The following is a 26,507-nucleotide window of genomic DNA, read 5'->3' on the forward strand; positions in this document are numbered from 1 at the left end:
AACATGCGATAAAGGTTAATCAATCCGGAAGATTAAAAGTGTTTTGATTATAGAAATGACTCGATGCTTGAAAATGACATGAGGTGACTAAACAATTTTGAACTCATACCTCCTGAAACCGAACCACACATCATTTAGCTAATTTAGCAGTATGCATAATGACATGTAGTGGATTCGGTAGTTATGGACTCGTGAATCATGATTCTTACAAGTCCAAATCATTACACTGGATGAGGTCAAAATTTATCGGTTCTAACTGACCTTGCTTGAAAATGAGAAAAGGCCAATCTTTTGTTATCCTCTCACGTTTCTTAAAAAATTATATCCTTTGCAGTCCCATTTTGAGCCTAGTGAAATATTTCTTTCAAAAAGAAACCTTGACTAGGATCACACCCCACACTAGGGGCAAATGAGAAATATTTTGGAGACATGGATAAGATCAATGGATCAAAGAGGAGCTTAGAACAAAATTCCAATGTTTGAGAAAGGCTAGAAGAAGAAATCCATAGATTGAGGTCATCCAAGGAAAACTTTGAGGAAGGCTATGCAAAAAAAAAAAAAAATGGAAAGGAAAGAAAATGCATATCAATTCTAAGAGAGGCAAGGCAGTTTTCAATTGAGAAAAGACAATAAATGCCAAAAGTCAACACTAGAAAAATCGATGCTTCATATCTTTCGGTGTGTCTAGGATAAAGCCTCTAATGTCTTCAAAATTAGATTGGTTATTCATCAAAGAAAAAATGGGATTTGTGTTATGACCTATGTTAAGAGAATTCTGATATTTGAGATTAACAAGGTTATATGTCACTTTCTCTACAACGACGACAAGAGAAAGAGAATCGATGAATAGTTAATGTTGATCCTAAGTCGTTGAAACCCTCAAACACCTTTTGAGCCTTTGAAATTCCTTTCTTTTATAGCCATGAACCATAGCCTACATTACGTGCTTTTAAAAGCCCTTTTTGATCAAGTAAGCAATCTGAACCGATAAATGGCGCTCTCAAAACTTGAAGAGTTTTTTCCATAAGGGTCGTGACTTCATGAATCAAGCTACTGGTTATTATGCATGTTGATAAAATAAATGCTAAAAAAAGAAACAACCTTTTTGATCAAGCCTGAGCATCTAGTCATTTGAAGTTCACAAAAATATCACCCCCTCACAAATTAAAAAAAATGATATACCCAATATCAAGGATTCAAATTGATACAAAGAACCATGGAAAAAGCCATTTTTTAATCCTACATTGGGTCAATTTCTGTTTTCAAAATGCATGACAATCAAAGGACTATATATTTCGAATAATGTGTGTTGGGTCTTTGATCAAAAAGCTTGATTTTCAAAAGATTTTCAAAAAGGACATCTCTGATTTCATTTCAACAAACTAGACTTTGAATAGACATGATCGTTGAAATGTGAGATTTGATTTTAGAACAATAAAGATTGTCAAACAAATAAGAACATTTATTGAGTTTACGAAATCCTTGACATGAAATGACATCAACTCTTCTCAAAACTCCTTGAAAGGTTGACCACTTGGGGGCAATACAATGGACCCTAAAAAGGAAAACAGACAGTATCCAGATCAGCTGGGGGCAAAGAAAGAATCAGATGATGAGTCGTCAAAGTTCATCAGAGTTATGTGTAGCACCTGACAATGACAAAGAAAAAACCTTCTTGAGTATAAACCGATGAACGAACTTTCAGATCATATTGGGGGCAATGTTGTTCAAAGACAATCCATGACCTAGTGCACTTCAGCAACCATTGATAAGTAACGCTGCACTAGAAGGATATTGTCATATCTTCATCTTGATTTATCATCTTCAACATGGTTATGACTTTTGATCGATGTTATCACATAGTTGCATGTGCATAAATGTTGGAAGGATGCGCCCACCAAGACTGACTGTGGGACCATTTGTTCTGAAGCTCAAGGGGCGCACTTCACCGCATGAATATGGTTGGTGAACATCATTGATAATGCCAAATCATTTCTTTGCATAAGCTGATTTGACAAGCTAAGAAGAACTCATTGACAAGAGCATCGAGCATACAACGATGAGTCTTTCACTGCAAGCTATGAGATGCAGGTCTGGACGACTGGACGATTTCCAAGAAGGCTGATGATAACATGTACTTGAAGAGTATTGTTTCAACTAGAGGCAAGTTCATGATTGATTAACAATCTTGGTGGGTATTGACATGATGCACATAATCAATCAGAGGATAATTCTTAGAAGAAGCCAAGAGAGAAAGCCCTTCATGATGAATCAAGCAGTACCACACTTGGGGGCAGGGTCAAGCTTGATGAACGATGCAAGCAGTAATTGTCGAAGACAGCCCGGGATGGGCATTGCATTTACAGCTGAGTGGATGGCCAGCACATGAATGAGCCAATGCATCGAAAGAACAAAGAAAGCTTTGGAATGCAAACAAGGGCACCCTACGATGACGGAGCATCAAAGAAGGGGGACCTATATTTCAAATCAGGTAAGGATGCATGCATATCATCTAACCTAAAAAAAAAAAAAAAAAAAAAAAAATTGCACATATTTTTGAATTGTTACAGGAAAATCCGTAATGAGGTCCAGCAAGATGGTGGAAAGAGAAAGAAGCATTGTGGTGATGATAATAAAGAATCGGTTTTGATCATGGAATCAAAGGATGATGGGATGAACCCTACCATTAGGAAAATCCCAAAGAAATGAATAGATCAACCTTGCAACCGGGAAGTCTCGAGTTTTCAACCTTTCCAGTCAGGAAACCCCGAGTTTTCAAACCCTATGATCGGGAATTATCAGGAAGCACCAAATTTTCCGGCCCTTCTTCTGTCATCCCCTCAGGACTTCGCCAGGTAAGTCCTATTTTTCATACTTATCATATCACATTCTTTCCATCTGGGTAGGTCACCCATCATAATAAGACCGTTTTCCACATTTTTTCCATCCGGGTAGGTCACCCATGACAATGAGACCACATTTCATCATATTTTTTCCATCTGGGTAGGTCACCCATGACAATGAGACCACACTTCATCATATTTTTTCCATCTGGGTAGGTCACCCATGACAATGAGACCACACTTCATCATATTTTTTCCATCTGGGTAGGTCACCCATGACAATGAGACCACACTTCATATTTTTTTCCATTTTTTGGGTAGGTCACCCATTACAATGAGACCGCACATCATATTCTTTCTATTTGGGTAGGTCGCCCATCACAACGAGACCATCTTTTCATATTCTTTCCACGTGGGTAGGTCACCCATTACAATGAGACCACACTTCTTCACATTTTTTCCATTTTGGGTAGGTCACCCATTACAATGAGACCGCACTTCACATTTTTTCCAGGGTTCGTCACCCGTACAATGAGACCAGCATTTTTCTAGGGTTCGTCACCCGTACAATGAGACCAGTATTTTTTTAGGGTTAGTCACCCGTACAATGAGACCATCATTTTTCTAGGGTTCGTCACCCGTACAATGAGACTAGCATTTTTTCTCGGGTCTGTCACCCGTACAATGAGACCAGCACTAGGGTTCGTCACCTGTACAATGAGACCAGTATTTTTCTAGGGTTCGTCACCCGTACAATGAGGCCAACATTTTTCTAGGGTTAGTCACCCATACAATGAGACCAGAATGAGGTCGCCAGATGAGATCTCATGTAGCTTTGGTTAAAGGAAATCGCCAGATGGGATTTCAGGTTAACCGAGTTACACATATTTCGTTCCATTGAATGAGGTCGCCAGATGGGATCTCATGTAGCTTTGGTTAAAGGGAATGGCCAGATGGAATTTCAGGTTAACCGAGTTACACATATTTCGTTCCATTGAATGAGGTCGCCAGATGGGATCTCATGTAGCTTTGGTTAAAGGGAATCGCCAAATGGGATTTCAGGTTGACCGAGTTACACATATTTTCATTCCAGTTGAATGAGGTCGCCAGATGGGATCTCATGTAGCTTTGGTTAAAGGGAATCGCCAGATGAGATTTCAGGTTAACCGAGTTACACACAGTTTAGTTCTAGTCGAATGAGGTCGCCAGATGGGATCTTATGTAACTTTAGTTAAAGGGAATCGCCAGATGGGATTTCAGGTTAACCGAGTTACACATATTTTCGTTCTAGTTGAATGAGGTCGCCAGATGGGATCTCAGGTAAACCCAATGTGTGGGCAGGTCGCCCGTGAAAATAGACTATTGGGAGAGTGTGGGTCGGTCGCCCGTCAAAATAGACTAGGGTGAGTATGTGTGGGCAGGTCGCCCGTGAAAATAGATCAGTGTGAGTGTGTGGGCAGGTCGCCCAAGATAATGAAATCATTTTCCTTTTGTTTTCTTTACAAAGCTTACTATGCAAAATTTTGAGGACTTTTGCTTCGTAAGCATTGTAAAGAGGGGGCATCTGTTGCTACCCAATTTTTGACCCATGTTTTGATATATTTTCAAAAAATCCAAAAAATTGAGAAAAACAAAGAAAATCCAAAAAATATGTTTTTTAATATATTTTCGTCATTTTAGCATTTTCAACGTCGTCTAAAAAAGAATTTAAATTTTTAAAAGATTTTCAAACGCGTTCGACTTTTCACGCGTCATTTTTAAATCATTGATTTTTCGCATTTGAGTCGACGTTGATATTGCTCGTTTTCAAAAAATACAAAAAAATAAAAAAAATCAAAATTTACAAAAAGAAAGAAGTTGAGGGACCAAGTTGAAAAACCTAGCAAATGTTTTCCTATAAATACCATGCTAAACTGATTTTTGAGGGGGAGGTCAATTTTGACACATTGAGAAAAAATAGAAAAACCCTAAAACCCAACTCTTTCCCCCCACTAAAAAAAAAAAAGGGGCCGGCGGCGCCTCCCTCTGGTTTTAAATGTTTTTTTTCCCTAGTGTTCTTCTCTGCAAACCAGCCGCCGGCCCCCACGTTGAATTTTTTTTCTCCCCCACACAGACCTTCTCAGCCGACCTCATCTTCTCCTGTAGCCTCTCCATCCTCCCCAGGCCATCTCATTTTTTTTCCTCACAAAGAACCGGCCAAACAGCCCCTCCACCATTTGATTTTTCAGCCACAGCTGCTCCCCACCCGATCTTGATTTTCTTTCTTCGGAACCAGCCCCTTTCCCCTTCTCTCCTTCTCATTTTTCCCCGCCGCTCCTTCATCCCTCTCTTCCTCCGGTTTCCCCAGCCAATCGCCGATCTGCTCTCCTCCATTCGGCCCCCCAGCGGCGGCAGCAGCAGCAGCGGCGTCCATCTCTGCTCTCACTCTTCTCAGCCGACAACACAGACGCCTCCACCACCAGCAGCCCCTCTCTCACTCACGGCGATCAGGCAGCAACGCCTTCCTCCAACACCGGACGAGTTCAGCCTCCAGTAGCAGCGGTCAGAGCAACCGACCCAGAGCAGCCCCAAGACAGCCTCTCCCTCTGCTGCGACCCAGAGCAGCCACCGCTGCCACCGACCGGAGTGAAGACCACACAGCAGCAACCCCAGCAGCGCCGTCCATAGATCGGCTGCCACCGCCACAGACACCGCCCGATCTGCCATCCTGAAGCAGAGGAGAAGAAGAAGAAGAAACCCACGGACTGATTTGCAGATAAGAGCAGATCCGAAACGGGCAGAAGAAAATTAAAAACAGATCTAAAAAACTAAAACCGACTGCTCTTTGTGTGTGTTTCGTGTGTTTGCAGGTGACCGGACCCTCACCGCCGGCAGAAAAATGAACGGGGGAGGAAGGCGCTCCATACACCCCTGGTTGCCAGTTTTTCCAGTGGCGGCGCGTGAACCCATGCGCCGCCAGTAGCGGCGGCGCGTGGGAAGACGCGCCGCTACTGTTCAGTCGGGTTTAGGTTGCTTTCCAGAGTCGTTTTTCTTGAATTTTGGGGATTATTGTGTAATTTTCAATTGTTGATGTAATATTTATTTAATTTGAATTTTATTTGTATTTTGTAAATATGGATGTAAAAGAAAAGAAAAGAAAAGGAGAAAGAAAAAGAAAAAGAAACAAAAATAAAATAGTGAAAGTATATGTGTGTGCTTGTATTTTGTTTTATTTATTTGTATATATTTTTAAAATGATAAAATTGCAAATTTATTAAAGAAGAATTTAATATTTGATCGGATCACGTTTAAGAATTATTAACTTATACGTAAGTGATATTTCTAATTTCCGACGAAAAGATAATTATTAAAACTTCTTTAACACATCAAATTCACGAAGCAGCTTACCTCAGGTAGGGTGTGTTAGGGGTGCTAATACCTTCCCTAACCACAACCAGTCCCTTACCCGCGATTTCTGACAAGACCAGTACATCAGGTTTCCTAGTAGCCCTCAATGAATTACTAGGTGGCGACTCCAACGAACCAAACGCAACAACAACAACGAGATGATAAATCGCCAGCCGATGCCGCGCGCTGATTTATTTTTGGGGTGCGACAGGAAGTATATAAATGAGTTTACTTAATGTATTTTATGTTTTTTATTTATTTGAGTATTTGCATTGATTTTTTGTATTTGAATACTTGTACTCATGAAAGTTTATCATTTAAATATCATTGTTAATTTTGTTATCAGAATGTTGATGAAATAATTAACTTTTCATCATGTGGGCTCATATTGATATTGTTTTATTTTTAATTTTTTTGGGATAATAACTTATAAAGTACTATACTTTATCTTTATCTTTATTTATTTATTTGAGTACTTATATTATATTTTTTTAAATTGAGTACATGTATTTATAAAATTTGATCAATCAAGTATTTTCATAAGTTTTTATTATTAATTAGTTGACATGTCATTTATCTTGAATACAAGCGGGCTTATATGTTCAAAATAACCATCATATTCCCATTTTCAACATTTTTTAAATTTCATTTTAGGAAAACAAAAACAAAAAAAGAAGAAGAAAAAAGTTAACAAGAAAATCAATAAAACTAATCATTTAGGTGTGTTTATATTTTTCTTTAAAGTTTTTTTTTTGTTATTTTTATACAAAATTAGTACATGCACTACAATAGAAAAAAGGGTAATTGGCTTCATTTGTCCCTGTATGATTAAACAAATATCTATTTTTTTTACGTTTTTCATTGTGTCTATTATGGTATCTAATCTTCAATATATTATTTTTTTTCCATTTAAATTTATAGAATTATATCCTTCATTTCAAAAACACCCTTGAATATGATAGGAAAATTATTCAAAGTTGCTTAAAAATGTTGTAAGAAATAAAAAATATTCAAAACTATTCAACCACGAAGATTTTAAGAAATAAATTTTTTGTCTTGTTTAAAAAATTAAAATTATATTTTTATATAGCTCGAGGGAAGTTTCAAAATAAAAAAAATATAATTATGGCCATTTGTATAGAAAAATCAGAGAAAAGGAGGTATTAGAGAATTATATAATATACAAGGACATGGTTGACACAATTATAAATACAGGGAGATATTGGAAAATTTTCAATCGAGTCATCTATCCTAGAAAAATGATTAAATTTTCAATTGGTTAGAAAAATTTGCACTTGTCAAGCCCAGACCATCCCATCCCAGCCCAACCCAGCCCAACCCAGCCCAGCCCTTTGATCTTACCCGGTAATCTACCGAATCAGAGACCAAACCTAAGTTCGGTTTGATATTGAACCGAGCATAATATTAACACGTGAGAGCCCAACCGATCATAACCTGACAAATCAACCGTGAGACCTGGAAAAAAAAAAAAAAAACCGAAGGCAAAACGTAGGAAGAGCTTGGAAACCTTCCGTTTCTTCTTCCCGTGCGTCTAACCAGCTTCCTAATCCCCAATTCTTCTTTCAAGTTTCCCACCACCATTGAAACTCTAAATCTCTTCTTCTTTCTCTGTTGACTTCCACGGCCACCACCACTTAAAGCGGCAACTGTTCCAGCTTCCTCCATTGAAACGCACTCTCGAGGTAAATTCAAGCTTTTTTAAAAAAAAAATAATCTTGCTGATTATTTTTGGACAGGGTGTTGTTGACCATTCCTCTGTGGGCTATTCTTTGAATGTTTTTAGCTTGTTTTGGTTTATGTTTCTACCACAGTTAGGTTATTACTAAACAATTAATGTTTTGAGCTAACAGTTTGGGTGCTTGAACTGGACTTATGATTTATTCTAGCTTAATTTACTGTTGCAAGCTTTCCAATTAGTTGATAACGTTGCCGATAGAACTATGTGAGGGTAAATTGTTCATTCTGGTGGATTCTTAGTAGAGTTGCTCTGATTTGTTAGAAAAAGGAGGGATTAATATTGTCCTAAGCAATTGGAAATTCCGAAAATTATTTAGTTACCGTCAATATGAATGATTTTAAGTGATATTGGAATGAATTGGCCGGAATCAAAGGAATTACGTATGATTTTAAATGAACTTGCTAAAACAGTAGAGAAAAAAATGGGCTGCAACAAGCTGTTCTTTTGTTAATGCTTCATCCGTAATGAATTAAAATCCAAGTCTTGAGGGTTTTTTTTTCCTCTCTAAAAGAGAATCCATACCTCTGGTTGTGCTGTTTCAGCAAACTTATTTGCCACCTTAACTTCCTCTGTTGTGACTCTACACCTTTCATTGGCTTACTCAAACCTTTTAACTGTACTTCTGCTCCATTTGGGTTCTGTCCTGTACCAGAATCCGAGCTTCCATCTCCAATGCATGAGCAGCAGTTTGGACAGACTCGTACTTATCAGTCAAGTCCTTGAGTTGAAGCCTCAGAGCTGATGATTCCAACTCATATTTGTCCATCTTTTCTTGAGCACCCTGCATATGCAAATGAAGCATCCAAAACACGTGAAAAGATAAAAAAAAAAAAATCTGTTTCTCCAAGTGGTTATATTCTGCTCAGCCTCCTCAAGCTTTGCTATCTTGACCTTAATTTCCTTGTCCTGCTATTTTTAAACTCGAGGAAAGTATTATAAAGGTTTTTAAATAGTGTATCAGCAAAATAAACAAAAGCATTGCTGGAAAAGTAATCCCTATAAAAACTTTCAAATATCCAAAATATCCTCTTGTCTTTTTAGCTGAAATCAAGTTTTACAGTTATAGTCCTCTAAATCCAAGTGCCAAGCCCAAGTAATTTCCTATTTTTAGGACAAGTGCCTGTCGTTCTCTGGCTTCTTCTCCTTTTCATCTTCTGTAGTCTTACAGGATGTTAGTTGTGTGTTTTAATGTTTTGAATTTGGTGAAAAGTTAAGAGCAGATGGTCTCTATTATGTAGTGTAAAAATTACAATACAGCTCGCATGCAATGCAAATTCATAAACAGCTACTAAATATGAATAAAAACTAGCAGACACACACAGATAGACTACATTTTCTATAACCAATATGGCTGGAGAGCCATTCTTTTCTTTATCAGCTTCAGAGGATGCTGTATCCCCAAACCAATCAAGATGTGGATGCAGTGTTTCCTCTTGTCTATATGGATAGATTTAATGTGCATATAATCGTATATGTTGTACTAATACAAAAGCATGTATATGTTTGTGAGTGGAGAGAGGGAGGGCATCATCTTTTCTGCCAAGCTATTGCATAACTCAGCTTTCGGAGCTTTTTCTCTACACTTTACATCCTCAATTGGATATTCCAGCACTATATTTGCCTTCTCTATATTAGCCTTGAATTCATTAACTGCAATATCATACTTCTCTTTCCATTCATTGGCCTTTTTCCATGAGCATCAGCAAGTCTCGCTTCTTCTTCATTTGGATATTTTCTCCTCCATTCCAAGGATTCCTGCTTTTCAGAATCCAGCATTTCAAGTGAACAAGAATACCTATCATCCAATGAGCTGCATTTCCTTGCTAGATCAGTTATACAGCTCTTGTAACATTCAGAGACCTTATTTAAATCATTTATAGCATCTTCATAAAGCTTTTGATATTCTGTTTTGAATTTCTCACTAGCTTCCAACTGCATATGTAGCATTTGCATCTTATCTTCCACTGAGGAGCATTTCAAGTTAAGTAGATTTTTTTTCTGATGAAGCCTCGCCAATCAGCTTCTTAGCCTGATGGAGAATAGGACCCAGCAAGCTGAATAACAACTCCAGACATAAGCCAAGACACATGAAAATGTTCTGCAGGTGGTTTCGTAGTTTAGAAAAAAGGTTGGCATCTGCCAGAGCCTTTGGTAAACTAGATAGCTTATAAATATGGAAGACATAAAATCCTTAGCAGCTAGATCAATTACATCGACTTGTATAGTGAAGGAATGGGTGCAAATTGTATTTCAGTTAGAGAGGAGTTCACCATGTCCCAAACATCTCATGCAAGGGTGATAATATTTGACCATCCTTTTTTATCGTTTCCTTTAGAGGGTTATGGAAACTATTATTTGTTGAGCCTGCACAAGATCTTGGGTCACAACACTCCAGTCAATTCGCAGGGGTATTTGTCAAGGCAACCATCCAGTACAGGGAAATGTTACTCACAAGAGTTAATAGGCAAGATTACACAAGTTGCTTGCTGTTTCAAAATAGCCTATACCTTACTGGACACCAAATTAACAGCTTAAAAAAAAAAGTTGTGCTCGCCTGCGTGTGTTTTGTATTATTTCTACTCTAAACTGCTGCGTACAAAGTTTAAGTCACTAGCAAATACTGTGTCTGTCTTGTTGTTTCTGTCTCTTTTATCTTATTATCTTTTTAATAATTATATCTCTAGTAGTTTAAGGAGCTGCAAAACAGAAAACTCAATGCAAGACAAGTATATGATAAAATGCCTAATTGGGATTTATTTGGATTCAAATTCAAGGTTCTTACTTTAACGTTGTGTTTGCAGAATGGAAGGCGAATTAAAACCTGAACTGAAAGAGAAGGTTTCCAATATTTTTCAAGATTTCTTGACTAGGTAAGCAACAAGAAACTTAGCTACAGAACACATACTAAGTATAGTTGTTACTTAAAGCTAAGAAGATTTTGGTAAAACATGGTCCATTAATTTCTTTCACATGGAATAAAGAGCACCCATATGAATATCTAAATTTTGAATCTATTTTTTCTTCTTATTTTCATTTTGAATGGTTGTCCTGTCAATACAGGATCACAAAACTTGAGGAACTTGCAGGTATTGGAAGCAGATTACTCAATGGTTATCAGCAAGCGCTTGGTATGTACGTGGTTTAAGATTATGTTAGGACATTCATTTTTCTCCTTTATGCATTTTTGTTTGATAACATTGTTTTGTTTCATTTTCCCCATAGAATTTCTTCGACGACCTCCAATAGACGAGACATCTCAGCTAATAAAGAATATTATCAAAGCAAATGAAACAAAAATGGTTAAATCTTATATTGAAGCTGGTTGTATTAATGTTCATGATAGCATACAAAATACAAACAAGTGTAAGTGCAAATGTAATCAATATTTTTTACACTTCCTTCTCTAGAGTTTAGTATTTTATGTTTGTTGGTTCTGTTTTTCTGCAAAACTTTTTGGGCTAATTGCTATGCACTTTGACACACAGAAGTGCATACATGCCTACTTGGACTTCATAACCATTTAAGCAAAGGTAATCTTTTCTTCTCAATGTTAAGTAATATCTAAACAAAACAGTCTTTGAGCTTGGAATATGTATAAATCTTCTGATTTTCCTTCTCAGTAATTTCTTTTGGAAGGGTGGACTGTTATGCCATTACATGTTTGGCTTGCTATCTGCATCTATATGTTCAGCATTTATGTGGATGTGTGCGCCACATTTACCAGAAATTGTTGTGCAACTATTAGCTTGTTTAATTTGCCTACCATTATAGTACTATTAGTTGCCACTCTCTGCACCTACTTGTTTCTCAGATTGAAATGTAAATTGCAGCCAAGAGCTTACTAAATGAACTTGAACATCTCTTGGAGGATTTATCTGGTGAAATTAAAACTGCCAATCTATGTTTACCACCTTTGAAGAATGAAGATTGCGGGGACCAATTGTATCAACAAATAACTACTGACCAGGTTGGTGAAACAGATGTTTTATTTTATGTTTAGATTAGTCATATACACTTTTGCTCATTCTCCCTTCTTTTTTATTCCAAATTTCAGAAATTATTATTTTATGGGCCTTGAAAATTGCTGACTAGATTGTTTTAATTTTTCATTTTTTTATCAGTTGAAGATGATGCCTTTCTAATTTCTATAATCCTTTATATTTGACCCCTTCCTTTCATTGGACATTTTCTGGTGGTAGTGCCAGCATTTTCATATCCCTACTTGTTTATTTGTTTCAGAATACTTGGATTACCAAATTGCTAAGGTAGCATTTGTAGTTTCATAGGTGCTTTTAATCATTTTTTTGTGGAAGTTTGAATAAATCTAACCATGCAGTCTCTTAGTTTAGCTGTAATTTTAAGAAGATTTCAGACTTTCAATTTACTGCCATACTGGCCTTCTAAAGATTTTTTTTTCTTAAAAATATTTTGAAAATGGTTGTACGCCCAACAATTGTGAGGGATCAGTGAATGCTCTTGTTTTTTGAGGGATCCATGGATGCTCTTGTTTTCCATAACATTTAACTGCTATGGAAATTCAATGACATGAGAGATTTTAAAACAGGTCCATTCATGGTAACAGTGTCCTTATGAATCCTGCTAATAGGTAATTATCTAAATCCTTTCTGTAGAATAACTAGGTTTAGTCCTTATTTATTTGCAAAGTTCTGGCTAAACTTTGATTGGTTCTAGATTTTAAACATTTCTGGTTAATAATATTCTTGGTTGATTCGCAAATGATAAGTTTGTATTAACTTTTCAATTTGTTCACTAAGTTGCCTCTCTTAGCTGTCTTTGCAATTCACTTTCCGGTGAATGTAATAGGTGCTAAATTCACTCTGTTTTGGCTAACGACTTTTTTTTTTTAAGCTAATCTACCACAAATGAAATTTTATTATTCCTTCTGCTCATATGGAAGACGATTCTGTAAACCAACAGGAGATTACCAAAACCTTCCTTTTGATATTGGTTCATGATGCTTTTTTCTTTGAATTTAATTCCAAGCTGCTTATTTATATTTACTTGTACTAAATAGTTCTGTATAAATGCCGTGTTCTGATTTTGTTTTGAGATGCCATTTCTCATTAAAGTCGATTAATACCTAACTGTTTAACTTGTTTTTATTTGGTGGAAAAGTCATCATTCGAACTCGGAGAACTTGAAATGACAAATTATGCTGTGTTGATGGGGATCATTTACAGTATGGTAAAGCAAGACTATGTAATGCAGGTAATGAACTTCATCACGAATTAGTTTTTCTGTTATGGAACATTACATTAGAGCTTGAAGTGAGAAATGTTATTATTTGTTGCAGGAGAGGATTGTTAATTCATTAAATCTCAAATCATTGTCTGGAGAACTAGAGAGCTATTGCGTAATGTGGTCCTTGCGTCCTTTTATCATGGATGAGGTTATGCATCATGCCTGGAGACTGATTCCTTAGCCACTGAAAGTGTTTCCAGTGTCAATCGCAGCTTAACAGCACGGTGCTCTGTTCTACATGTGAGAGTGTACTTTTGATATGCATGCTGTTCCTTTTCTTCCGTTCTGTTTGCTTTGTCGTGGTATGTGTGTCCATTCAATGTCAGTTTTTTTAGCTGACAATTGCAAAATAAAAAGGCAATGCATTCTCTCCTTTTGCTTCTATTTTACAAATTCTTCATGAAGAATAAAAAAGATTAGTGTTGAAACAAGTTCTGAACCTTTTGCATATCCATCCAGCATGCAATGAAATTCTTACTAGAAAAACAAGCCTTCTTCAACACTTCTCACGGCCATTTTTTCAAGTTCTGAAGCTCTTCCTTTGAATTTGTCCATCACCAACGACCTGCTCTACCTTATTCTTGGTTTCTTGTCACGTGTTGATCCCGCTTTTGTTCTCGTGGAGCTTCAATCCCACCATCTAGACCTCGCCAATGGAGGACGTGTTAAGTAAATAGTGAGCAAGATATGACCTACGCAAGAAGGGGATCCCATTGTCAGCACCTTCAATGGGGGTGGCTCCAGAAAAACGTTTATTTTGAGGAGCCAACCAAGCTTGCGACTGTTGGTGGCTACTTAAGCTTGAAATCCACCTGGGTGTCATTCATATCTCACTAGTGATGCCTCTGGCCTCACAGCCCACAGGAATGGCTAGCTGGATAATTCATGACCTGCTAGAGTTGACTCTTGGAATTTGTATTCGGTCAAAAACATTAAATTTGTCTAATGCAATAGAAACCTGGAGAACTCCATGCAACATGCAAGCGAAGAAATATCTGTCCTCTTGGATAGTTCAAGACCTAGAGCTAGCTCTTGAAATTGTGTTTGGTCAAAAACAGTAAAGCTACCAAACGCAATGTAAACAACTGAGTTGGGTCCAGCCATTTCAAACATGTTGAATCTTATTTCCAGAAGTATCCTTGTTGATCTCCTAGCCGATTGCTTGCCAAACGCGGTCCTATAGGTAGCATGTTTGGGGCGAAAGAGAAAGCTCCAGGCTCAAGGTCATTTGCCGGGTTAGAAACTATCCAGTCTTCCACTTTCACTGTCTCAATGGTTTTAACCATTACATCAAAAATAATTTTCTGTGTGGTAAAGTCACGAAGGCAAGCCCGTGCAAAATTTGCAGTGTCCATCACTGGCATTTTTGGTGCCAACTGAATTGTCTGGTTCTTTAGTGGAGTGCCTTAAGGAAAAAACATTTGAATGTTAATGATAGAGATTGCAGTAAACTTCCCATTCCTATTTACAGGGTCTTCTAGATTAAAAATAGCAAAATGTTGATTTATTTTCTATCCTTGTTTCCATAGATAAACCGCTAACAGACTTTATTGAACCAGATTGCTGTCACAAAACAAGACTAGATGATGACAACTTAGGTTATGCTAATTCACTACAGTGCAATACATTAGTTAAAGAGTTTGTGATACAGGACCTCACCATCATTGTCAATGATTCCATCATTTAGTAACTTCGAAATACTAAGCATAGAGCATAGTAGGGCAGCTGAGGCGGGCCAAAAGATAGCACGGCGGATATTCATCTTCTCTGCTACTTCTAGACTCCAGCCCATTGTCCAATCAGTAATGATACCAGTAATTCTTTCTTCTCCTGACATATTGATCCTGTTTATGAGCTGCTGTAGCTTCCCTGGCATGACCTGAAAAATTGATTTAGTTAACTTTCCTAGTTCATTTCTATCCTCCCAGGGTTCTAAACCATCAGGGATTCACTCGAGACTAATTTCACTCCCAAGATAATTGTTCTCTCCCAAAGCTTTCAAGACCCTCTTATGATTATACTCTGTGTTCACAAATGTGATTTTGAATCCTTGTTTTGCGAGGCATTGTGAGAGTTCCATGAAGGGAATCACATGGCCTTGTGCTGGATAAGGTATGGCTAAGATACGTGGGTTGCCCATTTTTTGTTCGTAGGATTTTCACCTTGGGCAATTTCAAAAGATAATTCTTCATGCAGCATTTGAAAAATCCTCACGACTTTATAGAAAATTAGGAGGAGATATCGAGAAACCAGGATGAATCTAGTTTTGTCTTCATGCATGTTGATGTGCATTTGAATCTTGAAGTTGGGAATCTGCCATTATACCCTTAATCTGTTTCTAGGTCACTAGCATCATCGTTTCTTCACCTTGCCTTGTTTGCTACTGAATAATGCTTGATCTGTGGTATCAGTTTTTTGCTCTTTGTATTTTGTTTTTGTTCCATGCTCAATGTCGCCATGCATAAGTCTAGTGGAAGTATTAGGGATGCATTTGGAGTCTACAAATCTTCCTTGTAGCTAAAAAATGTGGGAGCATGTCCCAGTTAATTAGAGTAAACATCTTGGAAAACTTAAGAATCGTTTATGCTAAAAAAACTTGCCATGATAACATGATCACCAGTCTTGTATATGCTGCTTTTTTTTTGGCTATAATGGCGATCACAAGTTTCAAATTTCACTCTAGATGAAAATAGCTTTCGCAGTTCTTCATGTACCTGCTACGAGTAGTATAGGGTTGCACAAGATCACCCTGATTTTTCTGCAAGTAATCCACTGTTCATTGAAGTTGAGAATATGTCATCCCCCCCTCATTCTGTTACAAGGATATTGGCTTTTTTTCTTGCTTTACTGTCGTCTTATTTGCTATTGAACGTTTTCTGCTGTATCAATTTCGTTGCTTCATCATTGTCTTATTTGCTGCTGAATGTTGTTAAAAAACCAACTCGACTTAATAGCTTAAGCTGTTAGGTGAGGTTTCATGATATGATTTATATTGTTCTCTAATATACCCTCTCAAGTGAAAGCTTTTCGGACTTGAAACTTGTACAGATTCACATTACTTTGTGCTTAATTTTTATCAAATAAATAAAGATGGTGAGATTCGAACTCGTAACCGCTTGATCATCAAGACTTTGATACTATGTTAAAAAACTATCTTAACCTAACAACTTAAACTGTTAGGTAAAGTTTCATGATATGATTTATATTATTCTCTAATAAATATTGCATATGTTCTTGCTCCATTCAACCCATTTGTATTTTGTGTTTGTTCCATGCTTAATATCTCCATCTGTATAGCTCTCACCGAAGCATTAGAGATTCATTTGGAGCTGACACTGCCGCCTCACGGCTAAAAGCTGCAGGAGCTTGTCGCAGTCAATTCTTGTAAAACTATGGAAAATCCTCTCTGTCATTCACGCTACAAAAATCTTCCATGTTAGCATCAACAACGAATGTGTATATGCATCCACGAAGCTGATTTAACAAAAAAATAAAAATAAAAGGGCAGTTTTATGCTACCTTTATTTAAAAATTTGCTTGTTGCTTGTTTCTGCTTCCGCCCACTGAACCCTTTCGGGATCTTTCTTTTAATAGAATGAAAGTTCAATTGTACAAAATTGTATCTAAATGTTCTGATCGTCTTGGTTGTTTTTGCACCTCATATTCCAAATGGCTACAATGTAAAGCAGAAGGTGTCGATGTTGTTGCATAGCAGTCACAGGCAGGAGCTAAATTAAACTCTTTTTGGCTGAACCACTGTCCATTGAAGCTAACCAGCCATTTGATTGGTATCTAAATATAATTTTAATTATTTGTTTATAATGAACCTTGACATAATCTTAAGGAAAAAATAATTAATTTTTTTTAATCTTAATCTTAATGTTTATGAATTTTTTGGTTTTTATTTTCATATATTTTGTTTGTGTTATGTGTCTGATGTTATTGTTGGCGTACGTGGGTTTAAAATCTCTTTTCCTTCATTTTATTTTTCAATTTTTGGACAAAATCAAGAGAAAAACATAGATTAGAGTTCATATAAGTTTAGAACTTCTTTCTGTTCATAACTAAATCTGTTCTTGAAATTCTTGCTTGAATAACCATCATTTCCAACTTTTTTTTTTAACTAAAAATCAAATTTAATATTTAAAAAATAGATATAAATTAAGACATATAATTTTATTCTGTAAAGATCTATCAAAGCTTCTTTTTTTTTTTTTTCATTTATTCATATGATATTTTATTTTTACATTTAAAAAAACAATAATTTAAATTTTATTAAAACAAAATAATTTGATAATATCTATTACCTCTAAAAATCATCCTTTTTTCTTGCACTATGTCATTCATTTAATAAAGATCAGAGCCAATCACTTCTAAATTTTGGACGCTTTAAAATAAAGATAATAAAGGTAGATGTCTAACTAAAAACTATTTTTTATCTCATTTAATCGGCTGGGTCAACGCCCCTCGACAGGGCTCCTCAGGCAGGTCCTGACAGTAAAAAATCAAGACTTTAAAAACATTTCCACACACCATAATACAATACTCCAATCTTCAGAATTGTTTGGTTCTTCTTTATGCTCTTCCTGATAATATTATTTATATGCTTGATGGAAAATATCCCCAAATTAGAAGTTTCAATTGACTGAATCAGATATTGGGAACAACTCACTTGGTGGGAAAGTGATTTTTCTTATAATAATATGGTCCGTAAGTAAAAAAAAGAAAAAAATCCGTGGTAGATCTCACTGCTTGCTTTCAACAAAAGACTTGATTCAAGTGCAGCATCCTTGAGAAAGGAGAGGCATTTTTATTTTTTTTGCGCAACTCACATACATGCTTTCGCATCATATATCAAATATATCCAGCCCCAACAGAAAATAAGTTCCTGTTATATATGATTGATGCCCGAAATGAAATAGCTTCATCTGGCTAAGCAATCACAATAATGAAGACAGAGTCACAAAAGCATCAAATGAGAATGCATAAATTAATATGTGGCAAAACTCACCTGGATTTTTTCTCACAGGACATATTGCTCATGTAACTCCAATTTGACAGATGTAACAGTGTACTGAGGAGTATGGTAATTTCTTGCACACTTCCACTTAAATCAAACCACAACGGCAAGAAGTTTCAATTTAGAATTCATTCAACCAGATGGTTATGTAAAAGCTGGCCTGCAAGATAAAAGATGCGCTCCTTTTGGTCCTTTTCTAGTTCTGCCAAATTGCTTGATCAACTCGTAGTTCGTTTTTTAATCACCAATAGTCTCTACATGAGCAGTGTCCATCCTCAAAAAAATGGAACCGATTCGAATCCCTCACAATTATTTTTCTATTTGTGATCTTTGAGATAAATTTAATTGCAGTGTGGCAGTCTACACACGTTCTTAAATTCTTGAAAACCTTGATCGGTGTTCCTTCTGGAGTTGAAATAATTCCAAAAGCTACAGCAAGCTTCTCACTATGGTAAGAGAGGTTTTGTTCCTTCTGTTCGTCCTCCACATCATGCAACACAAAATTTGTGTCAGGAACAAACCCTTCTTCCTTCATCCTTTTGGACAGCTTCCCCAAAAACTCATTTATCTCTTTGGATTTCGGGTGTGAATCATCTCCTACTAAGAATACATGTACATCCCTCTTAATCGCAATCCAACTTAAACCTGGTTTCTTCACCACTCCTCGGTCATCCATGGTCTTTCTGATCTTCGCTACTTCACTCCACATACCAGCCGTGGCATATATGTTGGCCAGCGTAACATAAGTAGCAGGATTTTCAGGCTCAATCTCAAATAATGCTTCTGCTGCCCTTTGTGCCAATTTAAGATTTCCATGAATTCTACAACCACCTAGCAAGGAAGCCCACAGAAACTTATCAGGCTTCATTGACATTTTACTTATGATATTCTCAGCTTCGTCAAATTGGCCAGATCGGGCCAGTAAATCAATTATACAAGCATAATGATCAGCAGTATGAGTTAACCCATATTGCTCTTTTATTGAGTGAAAGTAATCAAGCCCTTTATCAACTAATCCAGCATGAGCACAAGCAGATAGAACACCAACAAAAGTTATGTGATCAGGTTGTGTCCCTGACTTTACTAGCAGCTCAAAATACCGAATAGCCTCATCAGGTTGGCCATTTTGAGCATACCCAGCAATCAATGAAGTCCATGAAAACAAATCTGGCTGAGGCGTCTCTTTAAACACCCTTTCTGCGCTCACCATATTTCCGCACTTAGAATACATGTGAACAAGAGCACTTGCCGCAAAGGAGAATGGGTCAAACCCAACTCTAGTCATGTAACCATGAACCTTCTTACCAAGCTCCTCTGAAGTCTGATTAGCACAAGCATTTAAAACCCCAGAAAAAGTGAACTCGTTAGGCCTGATACCTGACCTCAGTAAGTCAGCAAACAAATCGAATCCCTCTTTTCTCCTCCCATCCTGAAAGTACCTATCAATCATTGCCGTCCAAGTAACAATATCTCTATCCACCATCTTGTCAAAAATGTGCCTTGCTTCCTCTATGCTCCCACATTTACCATACATATCAGACAAGGCGCTCCAAACTACCTCGTCAGAATCCAACCCTGTTCTCATTATATAGCCATGAATCTCTTTCCCAGTCCTCAAACACGGAACAGCTGCCGCAGCAGCAAGAGCACTGGAAACTGTAAACTTATTCGACTTGGAATTATCACTTCTCTTCATCATTCTAAACAGCTCTAAAGCCTCATTAGGTCTATCATGACGGACGTACCCAGAAATCATCGCGGTCCAAGAAAAATTATCTCTTTCAGGCATTTTATCAAACAGGCTTTTCGCTTCTTGGAGTAAACCCATTTTTGCATACCCAGAAATCAAAATATTCCATGAACACAAATCCCTTTCAGGCATTTCGTCAAACAACTTCTGGGAATCCATCAAACTATCACATTTTGCATACATTTCAAGAAGCCGATTTAAAATGAACAAACCGGGTACAAACCCAGATAGCTTGATGTGTTGATGGACTTTTTTGCCTTGTTGGAGAAGCCGACTTTTAATGCAAGATTGAATAAGAGTCGAGTAAACAGGAGCAGAGGGTTTGTCGATTTGGTGGAGAATTTGTAACGCTTCTTTTAAGCGGTTTTGTTGGCATAAAATATGAATGGCTTCATCGAACCTCTTCTGATTGCACAAGTGAGGTACGAGGGTGGTATCTTTGGTGTTTGATCTGAAGAAGGTTTTTGGTTGAAAAGGCTGAGTGGTTTGAGAAGAATAAGGAAATGCAATGATTTTGTGGGAGTGGTTAAAGACAGAGGAAGAATGAGAGGACTTGAGGTTTGCAAGAAATCTTGTCATGGTTCTTCTGTGGAGACTCGGAGAGTTCGGGCAGTACAGGAATCGCAATCAGGATGCCTGCCTATGCTTTTAAAAAAACAAAATTATTTTTTTTTAGTTTTAAATTATTTTTTTTATTGTTTTAATATTAAAAATAAATTTTAAAAAATTAATATCTACTGCATCCCTGTAGCGGTGATGATGTCTGCTCAGGGTTGTCAATGCATTTTTCTTTGGAAGTGAAGGAATGATTAAATCATAGCGCATATGACCACAATTTGAACTATATAAATTATTATTAAAAGAAAAAAAATAGAAACGCATGATAAGGGAAAAATGCTTGAGAAATCTTAGACACTTTATTTCTTGTTTAAGAAGAAAATAATTTTGAATAATAATATGTAAATAAAAACTGTTTCCATACTCAGCCAGCTTCCCGGTGAACCATAAATATGCAAATTGAGCCGGTGCAGTGACGGCGGCGGCAGTCCCTTTGAGGGCTGAAGTAATAGGCCATAGCCACACCACATTCAATCCTAAGCCTCCAGCAGCATCGCAGATCTTAAAAACAACCTACTAGTACTGCACAAGGGTGGCGGTCTGAAAGAAAGTCCTTTCTAGAATAGAGAAGATGCTTGTAACTTTGAACGAGAATTACAGATCCTTCAATTTCATAGATACATTGCATTTCAAAAACAGTGAGTTCAAAGGATAAGATTGTTAGAATGGCTGTGTGTTTGTAGGAAATACTGTTGGCTCGTTGTGCTTCCATGGAGATGAAAATCCAGACATTTGGAAAACAATATTATGCCTTGCGAAGTAAGCAATGCTACTCAAAACGTCCTAGAGATGATGAATGCCAAGTCTCCCCGCCATGTTATCAAGAACATTTCCCTGTGGAGGTGGTTCTCTAACAGAATAGACAAAACGGCTACGTATGTTAATAGAACAAGAATATACCGGAAAAGCAACCAAAAGGAAAGTACTAGGTGTGTCCAATCCATTCATTCTGATTATCTTATATTTATAGGGCAGTGGCCATTCTTATTCCAGCAAGCTTTTTCAGCATAGCAGCATGCTTTTGTCCAGCAAGATGAGAATTGAACACTGTATCACTGTTGCACACCACATTACAAAACGAACATACCCTGACTGCATCTGCTGCTGCTCCGCCCTCAAGAATTCTTCTTCTCTTCGAATCCAAATCTTCCAATGGTTCAGCGGCCTTCTTCTTACTCTTTTGCCCGTTTCCATTTTCACTCTTACTGGGGTTTTCTTGTGGCCCAATAACTGGATTGCTTGATCCTGCTGAGACACTGCAACCAGCAGCAGCTGCTTGTAATTTCTCCAAGTTTTTCTTATGCTTCTTTCCTAGTTTATGCTGGTCAAGTACATCCTTGCTGTTGCAGTCCACATTACAAACTTCACAATATGCAGATTGAACAACCTTCGTTTTCTTTTGCTGTGTTTTCTTCTGTTGCTTCTTCTGAATGCTATTTCCTTGGGCAAGAAATGTAAGATTGGCCCACAAGGTTGAGTCCAGATGTGAAACGGCCAACTGCTCTGTGACATTTGGAGGTATAGTGTTGCTCTGCACATATAATGGCGGCGTTAGTTTGTAATGAATTAAGATATAGATAACAGCACATAACAAGCAAATGTGTAAGTAGATATGCCAAAGATAACTTCGTCCTTTTTTCAATAAGAGAAACTAGGGATTTGCATCGGAATATCCTGCCAAGGTGTTCAACAGTCACCAATCTAGTGCTCAATTTCAAAATGAGCACACCTTAAACATTACTCACTGTAAAATTAATATAACTGGAAGAGTAGCAGCATCAGCAACAAGCGGCAACTTTAGTGCTGAGAGTAACTGTATTAAACAGTCCTTTACAATATACTACTTACATCAGTAAAAATGTACTTCCCACTAACACATGCTAAACAACATCAATACAGAAAATGATTTCAAGGGATGGCATAAAAAAAAAATAGTCCATTTAATAACTGTAGCCTGAATAATATAGTCAAAGTTAACTATTATAGGACAAACTTGATCTCAAACCCCTTCTACAGTTAATTTAGCCTGGTTAGTGCTAAGACTACTTGAACATTCTTCCTCAGACTAGTTTACTAAATGGTGCGGCATTCATTATGCAAGAAAGCTGTTCAAACCATGGAATGAGGAATATTGTCACATTTGGTGATATGACTCCAATGATGGAATGGAGCAATAAACTCCAATCACAAACTTCCATGTCATTTAGTAAGCAAGATTTTATTAAAATTTAAGAATCTCTAGCATTATTCCTTTTTTTATTTGATATACCGAGCATGGTGCGCAATATATAGCTTCACCGTTTGGAAGTTTAGAGTTAAAAACAACTTCTTCAGGATGTATATGTGCAGTGACCATTCATTATGAGACATTTACATTGGCATTCAACAACATTAGAAAAAATATACACGCAACTCGTTGGATGACAGTTGACTGTGAAAGTCATATTACAATATGCCGCTCTTAGTGCAAATTAAGCTACCAAAGAGTGCAAATTAAGCTACCAAAGAGGGGGGGGGGGGGGAGCATCAACAGTGAACTGAAAAGATCTAGAATTTGGACAGTATTAATCCAAGTAATGGAGGAGCATGTGTTGTAAAAAATGTTCTTTTTTTCTTGGCATGCATAGCGGGTCCCATAACAAAATCACTTTCAAAGAAACTCATAACCTTACATCCACAAATAGACAATCCGATCTGTAGCAGGATAGTTGAAAGGATAAATCACGCATCCATATGGAACTTATCACTAGCCCAACAATTTGGACGGCTTGAAAAGTGTAAGGATATTGGCATGCAAACCCAACAAGACAAAAGGCAAGGAATGAGATAAAATGAGAAATGAGACACACATGAATTTACATGGTTCACCTAATTGGGCTACGTCTACAGGCAAGTATAGAAGGATTTTACTAAGTAATGTGGGAATTACAACCTCTCTCAGATAATAGGAGAACAACTAAGAATCTCTCTATTACTAGGAGAAAACACCTCACTTACTCTCTCACAAATACCTCACAACTTTGTGGGATTACTTTCCCTCTCTCACTCTACACTTCCTCTCTTATTTCTCTCTTGTGGTGCCATTGTATTCACCGAGATCTATTCAGCTATCACCATTTCACAGATCTGTAATGTATATAGAAATAGTATCGTGTGAATAATATTTCACTAAGTAAGTTCCCAGGAAAGATTGGAGGGGTCACAAACGGTCCCGCTTAAAACCCAATCTCCTTAGACAGAACTTCCTAGACTATATTTAATCACCGCACTGACTTTCTATATACGCCAACAAATCTGTGAAACGGTGATAGCTGAATAGATCTCGGTGAATACAATGGCACCACAAGAGAGAAATAAGAGAGGAAGTGTAGAGTGAGAGAGGGAAAGTAATCCCACAAAGTTGTGAGGTATTTGTGAGAGAGTAAGTGAGGTGTTTTCTCCTAGTAATAAAGAGATTCTTAGTTGTTCTCCTATTATCTGAGAGAGGTTGTAATTCTCACATTACTTAGTAAAATCCTTCTATACTTGCCCGTGGACGTAGCCCAATTGGGTGAACCACGTAAATTCTTGTGTCTCATTTCTCATTTTATCCCATTCCTTGCCTTTTGTCTTGTCGGGTTTGCATGTCAGTATCCTTACAGTGGTATCAGAGCCTTGCCCCAGAGTTAGCCATGGTGGATGAATCCTCAGAATGCCGAACAAAAGGTGGTGGGCCCCAATCAAATCACGATGTAATCCATGGATCGGCTCTATTGGATAGGCGGTGTGCTCCAGATGCTTCATGGACGTGTCCTGACCCCAATACGATGAAGAGGAGCAAAACTCTCAACTTAGGTAGTGCTCTCTGGATGCTTCATGGACGTGTCCTGAACCAACACGGTGAAGTAGAGAATGAAGAATCCTAGTTGGTAGAGAGTGGACGGATGAATGATCGTTTGAGGGGAGGCTCGGTGGTCCTTTGTTCAAGGGGAGGATTGTTGAGTATACGACCAAAGTCCCACATTGGCTAGAAATGGGGAGGATCATGGGTATATAAGGATGGACAAATATCTCCATTGATATGAGGCCTTTTGGGTATAGCCCAAGAGCAAATCCATGAGGGCTTAGGCCCAAAGTGGACAATATCATACCAATGTGGAGATACGTGGTGTCCATAGTCCCTACAAAAAGTTCAATCAATAAATCCTCCACACCCAAGCTTGCTGGGTCAAGGCAAGAAGGTTGGCGAAATGGTTTGATGACAAAGCTGTGAATAAAAAAGGAAGTCCTCCAACTAAAAGATTATTACTGAGAATTTCTAGAGCCTCAACAAGCGTAATCTTCTGCAGATGCAAGTAATTTTCCAATCTAGCTTTCTTATTCGAATACAACAGTATCATCATAATCAAGAAGAAATCATGACGCCAATTCTCAGACATGATCACTTTGTCAACAATACTTTGATTTCTCCCTCTAGTGCACTCATTATCAAATCACACTAAAACTTAAAATTTCATATTTACTCTTAATACTGGAAGAAACAAATTCAAAGCTTTCTCTTACTATGAATTTGGTTGCTTTTATTATATTCACAACTCTAGTTTTATTTTAGTTTCCAACATAATGTCAGAAGCCAAACGACACTCTTTTCTAGTTCACAAAATGCTAGATTTTTTCCCATTTGCCATCTTTTCTCAGCAATCAAAAAACCCTTTACAAATCTCCACAAAAATACCAAAGCCCACAATTCACAAATAAAAGCACAAACTTTAAATCCTGTTAAACACTCAATAATTCACAAGGAATATAGCAAGAAAAAATACCCCAGAAAAAAAAAAAGTGAAAAACAGAGGACCAACCACTTACAACAGGGGCAGGAAAGGCAGCAGGAGCAGACACATATTGCTGAACAGCTTCCTTAGCAACCCAAGTATTGGAATTGGGATCGAAACAGTAGGCAAGATGCGGGTAGTTAGAGTAGGATTCAACCCCAGGAGGTGTAAGACTGGTAGTGGGGTCAGTGGTGTAGAATTGAGTAGTAATGTGCTGGTTTTGGGGATCAGCAGCAACAGCAGCAGGAGGAGGATAATAATAAGAAGAGTATAAAGAAGTAGAGATTGGGTGTGGTTGTGGCTGTGGCTGTTGCTGCGGTGGGTTAGGGTTTGCATTTTGATTTTGATGCATTTGAGGATATGCTGCTGCTGTGTACTCCATGGGAATTTTATGAGTTTGTGGTGTTTTTATTTTGTGTCAAGACATGTATGAATCTTTTGATGGAAAAAAAATAAATAACAGGCCAATTTTCAAGAATTACTTTTGCCCTAAAATTTAAAAGAAAATGGTTGAATCTGAATTCTTTATTCATTTATATATCTGCTATATACAAAGATATACATCGTTTTCCGGAATCAAATCCAATTTAAGAAAAAACTCAGTGATCTGGTTAAAAATTCGGGTAGTTACTCGGTGAAGCCGGTAAGATTCAATTACAACCCATTAATTATTATTTTATATTATTTCATCTTAGTCTCTCGAAGAGGCCTTATTCATAAAGAATGTTTTATATAATTTATATGCATTTATTATTTGATGTCTTGCAATAATATTTTATTTGACTTTTCATTTTAATAATGAAAATGTTAAGAAAATATGAGAATGCATGAATGACATGTACATATGTATTTGTATGTTATTTAGATAAAGAAAATATATGGTCCTATTATTTGAATTCATAATCTCTACCTAACTCTTAATTCTTATTGTTTATACACATAAAATATTTTTTCTTTTTATTTTTAATATATGCAATCTTACATAATATTTTTCTTTTTATTCTTTTCAATAAATTTTATGTGTATCGATTTTTATTACAAATTGATTTTAATAAAT

The 26,507-nt window shown here is 37.1% G+C and overlaps 2 protein-coding genes and 1 pseudogene across 7 annotated transcripts; 1 reads left to right on the forward strand and 2 right to left on the reverse strand.

The window, feature by feature from the left end:
- Positions 1-7,672: 7,672 nt before the first annotated feature.
- LOC118060371 (uncharacterized) lies at positions 7,673-13,690 on the forward strand. 3 transcript variants are annotated; one of them, XM_035073583.2, is made up of 9 exons: positions 7,673-7,933; positions 9,997-10,117; positions 10,791-10,859; positions 11,050-11,117; positions 11,212-11,352; positions 11,478-11,519; positions 11,820-11,956; positions 13,126-13,218; positions 13,304-13,690. In XM_035073583.2, exons 2-9 carry the CDS (start codon positions 10,077-10,079, stop codon positions 13,430-13,432), a joined length of 720 nt encoding a protein of 239 aa, XP_034929474.1. In that variant the 5' UTR covers positions 7,673-7,933; positions 9,997-10,076; the 3' UTR covers positions 13,433-13,690. The 3 variants fall into 3 exon arrangements, with proteins under 3 accessions (XP_034929474.1, XP_034929476.1, XP_034929475.1); XM_035073585.2 differs by lacking the exon at positions 11,478-11,519; XM_035073584.2 differs by lacking the exon at positions 9,997-10,117 and having other exon boundaries at positions 7,674-7,933.
- A 682-nt stretch (positions 13,691-14,372) lies between these two features.
- On the reverse strand, positions 14,373-15,472 carry LOC118060404 (UDP-glycosyltransferase 83A1-like; annotated as a pseudogene).
- Positions 15,473-18,021: 2,549 nt separating this feature from the next.
- On the reverse strand, positions 18,022-26,015 carry LOC118060367 (pentatricopeptide repeat-containing protein At4g37170). 4 transcript variants are annotated; one of them, XR_012168543.1, is made up of 3 exons: positions 25,485-26,013; positions 18,263-22,170; positions 18,022-18,179 (listed from the first exon to the last, which is right to left on the reverse strand). XR_012168543.1 is itself a non-coding variant. In XM_073405974.1 (2 exons), exon 2 carries the CDS (start codon positions 20,598-20,600, stop codon positions 18,513-18,515), a length of 2,088 nt encoding a protein of 695 aa, XP_073262075.1. In that variant the 5' UTR covers positions 20,601-22,170; positions 25,478-26,015; the 3' UTR covers positions 18,022-18,512. The 4 variants fall into 4 exon arrangements, 2 of the variants coding, with proteins under 2 accessions (XP_073262075.1, XP_073262074.1); XR_012168542.1 differs by having other exon boundaries at positions 18,022-18,183; XM_073405974.1 differs by having other exon boundaries at positions 18,022-22,170; positions 25,478-26,015.
- Positions 26,016-26,507: the final 492 nt, after the last annotated feature.

Source organism: Populus alba, chromosome 17 (genome assembly GCF_005239225.2).
Source record: "Populus alba chromosome 17, ASM523922v2, whole genome shotgun sequence".
Lineage (NCBI taxonomy): Eukaryota > Viridiplantae > Streptophyta > Magnoliopsida > Malpighiales > Salicaceae > Populus > Populus alba.

Coding starts and splice junctions, on each gene's coding strand:
- LOC118060371 (XM_035073583.2), top strand. CDS start 10,077: ATGAAAATGTTCTGCAGGTGGTTTCGTAGTTTAGAAAAAAG. Junction 11,353..11,477: donor CATACAAAATACAAACAAGT/GTAAGTGCAAAT, acceptor GACACACAGAAG/TGCATACATGCCTACTTGGA. Junction 11,957..13,125: donor AACAAATAACTACTGACCAG/GTTGGTGAAACA, acceptor TTGGTGGAAAAG/TCATCATTCGAACTCGGAGA.
- LOC118060367 (XM_073405974.1), bottom strand. CDS start 20,600: ATGACAAGATTTCTTGCAAACCTCAAGTCCTCTCATTCTTCCTCTGTC.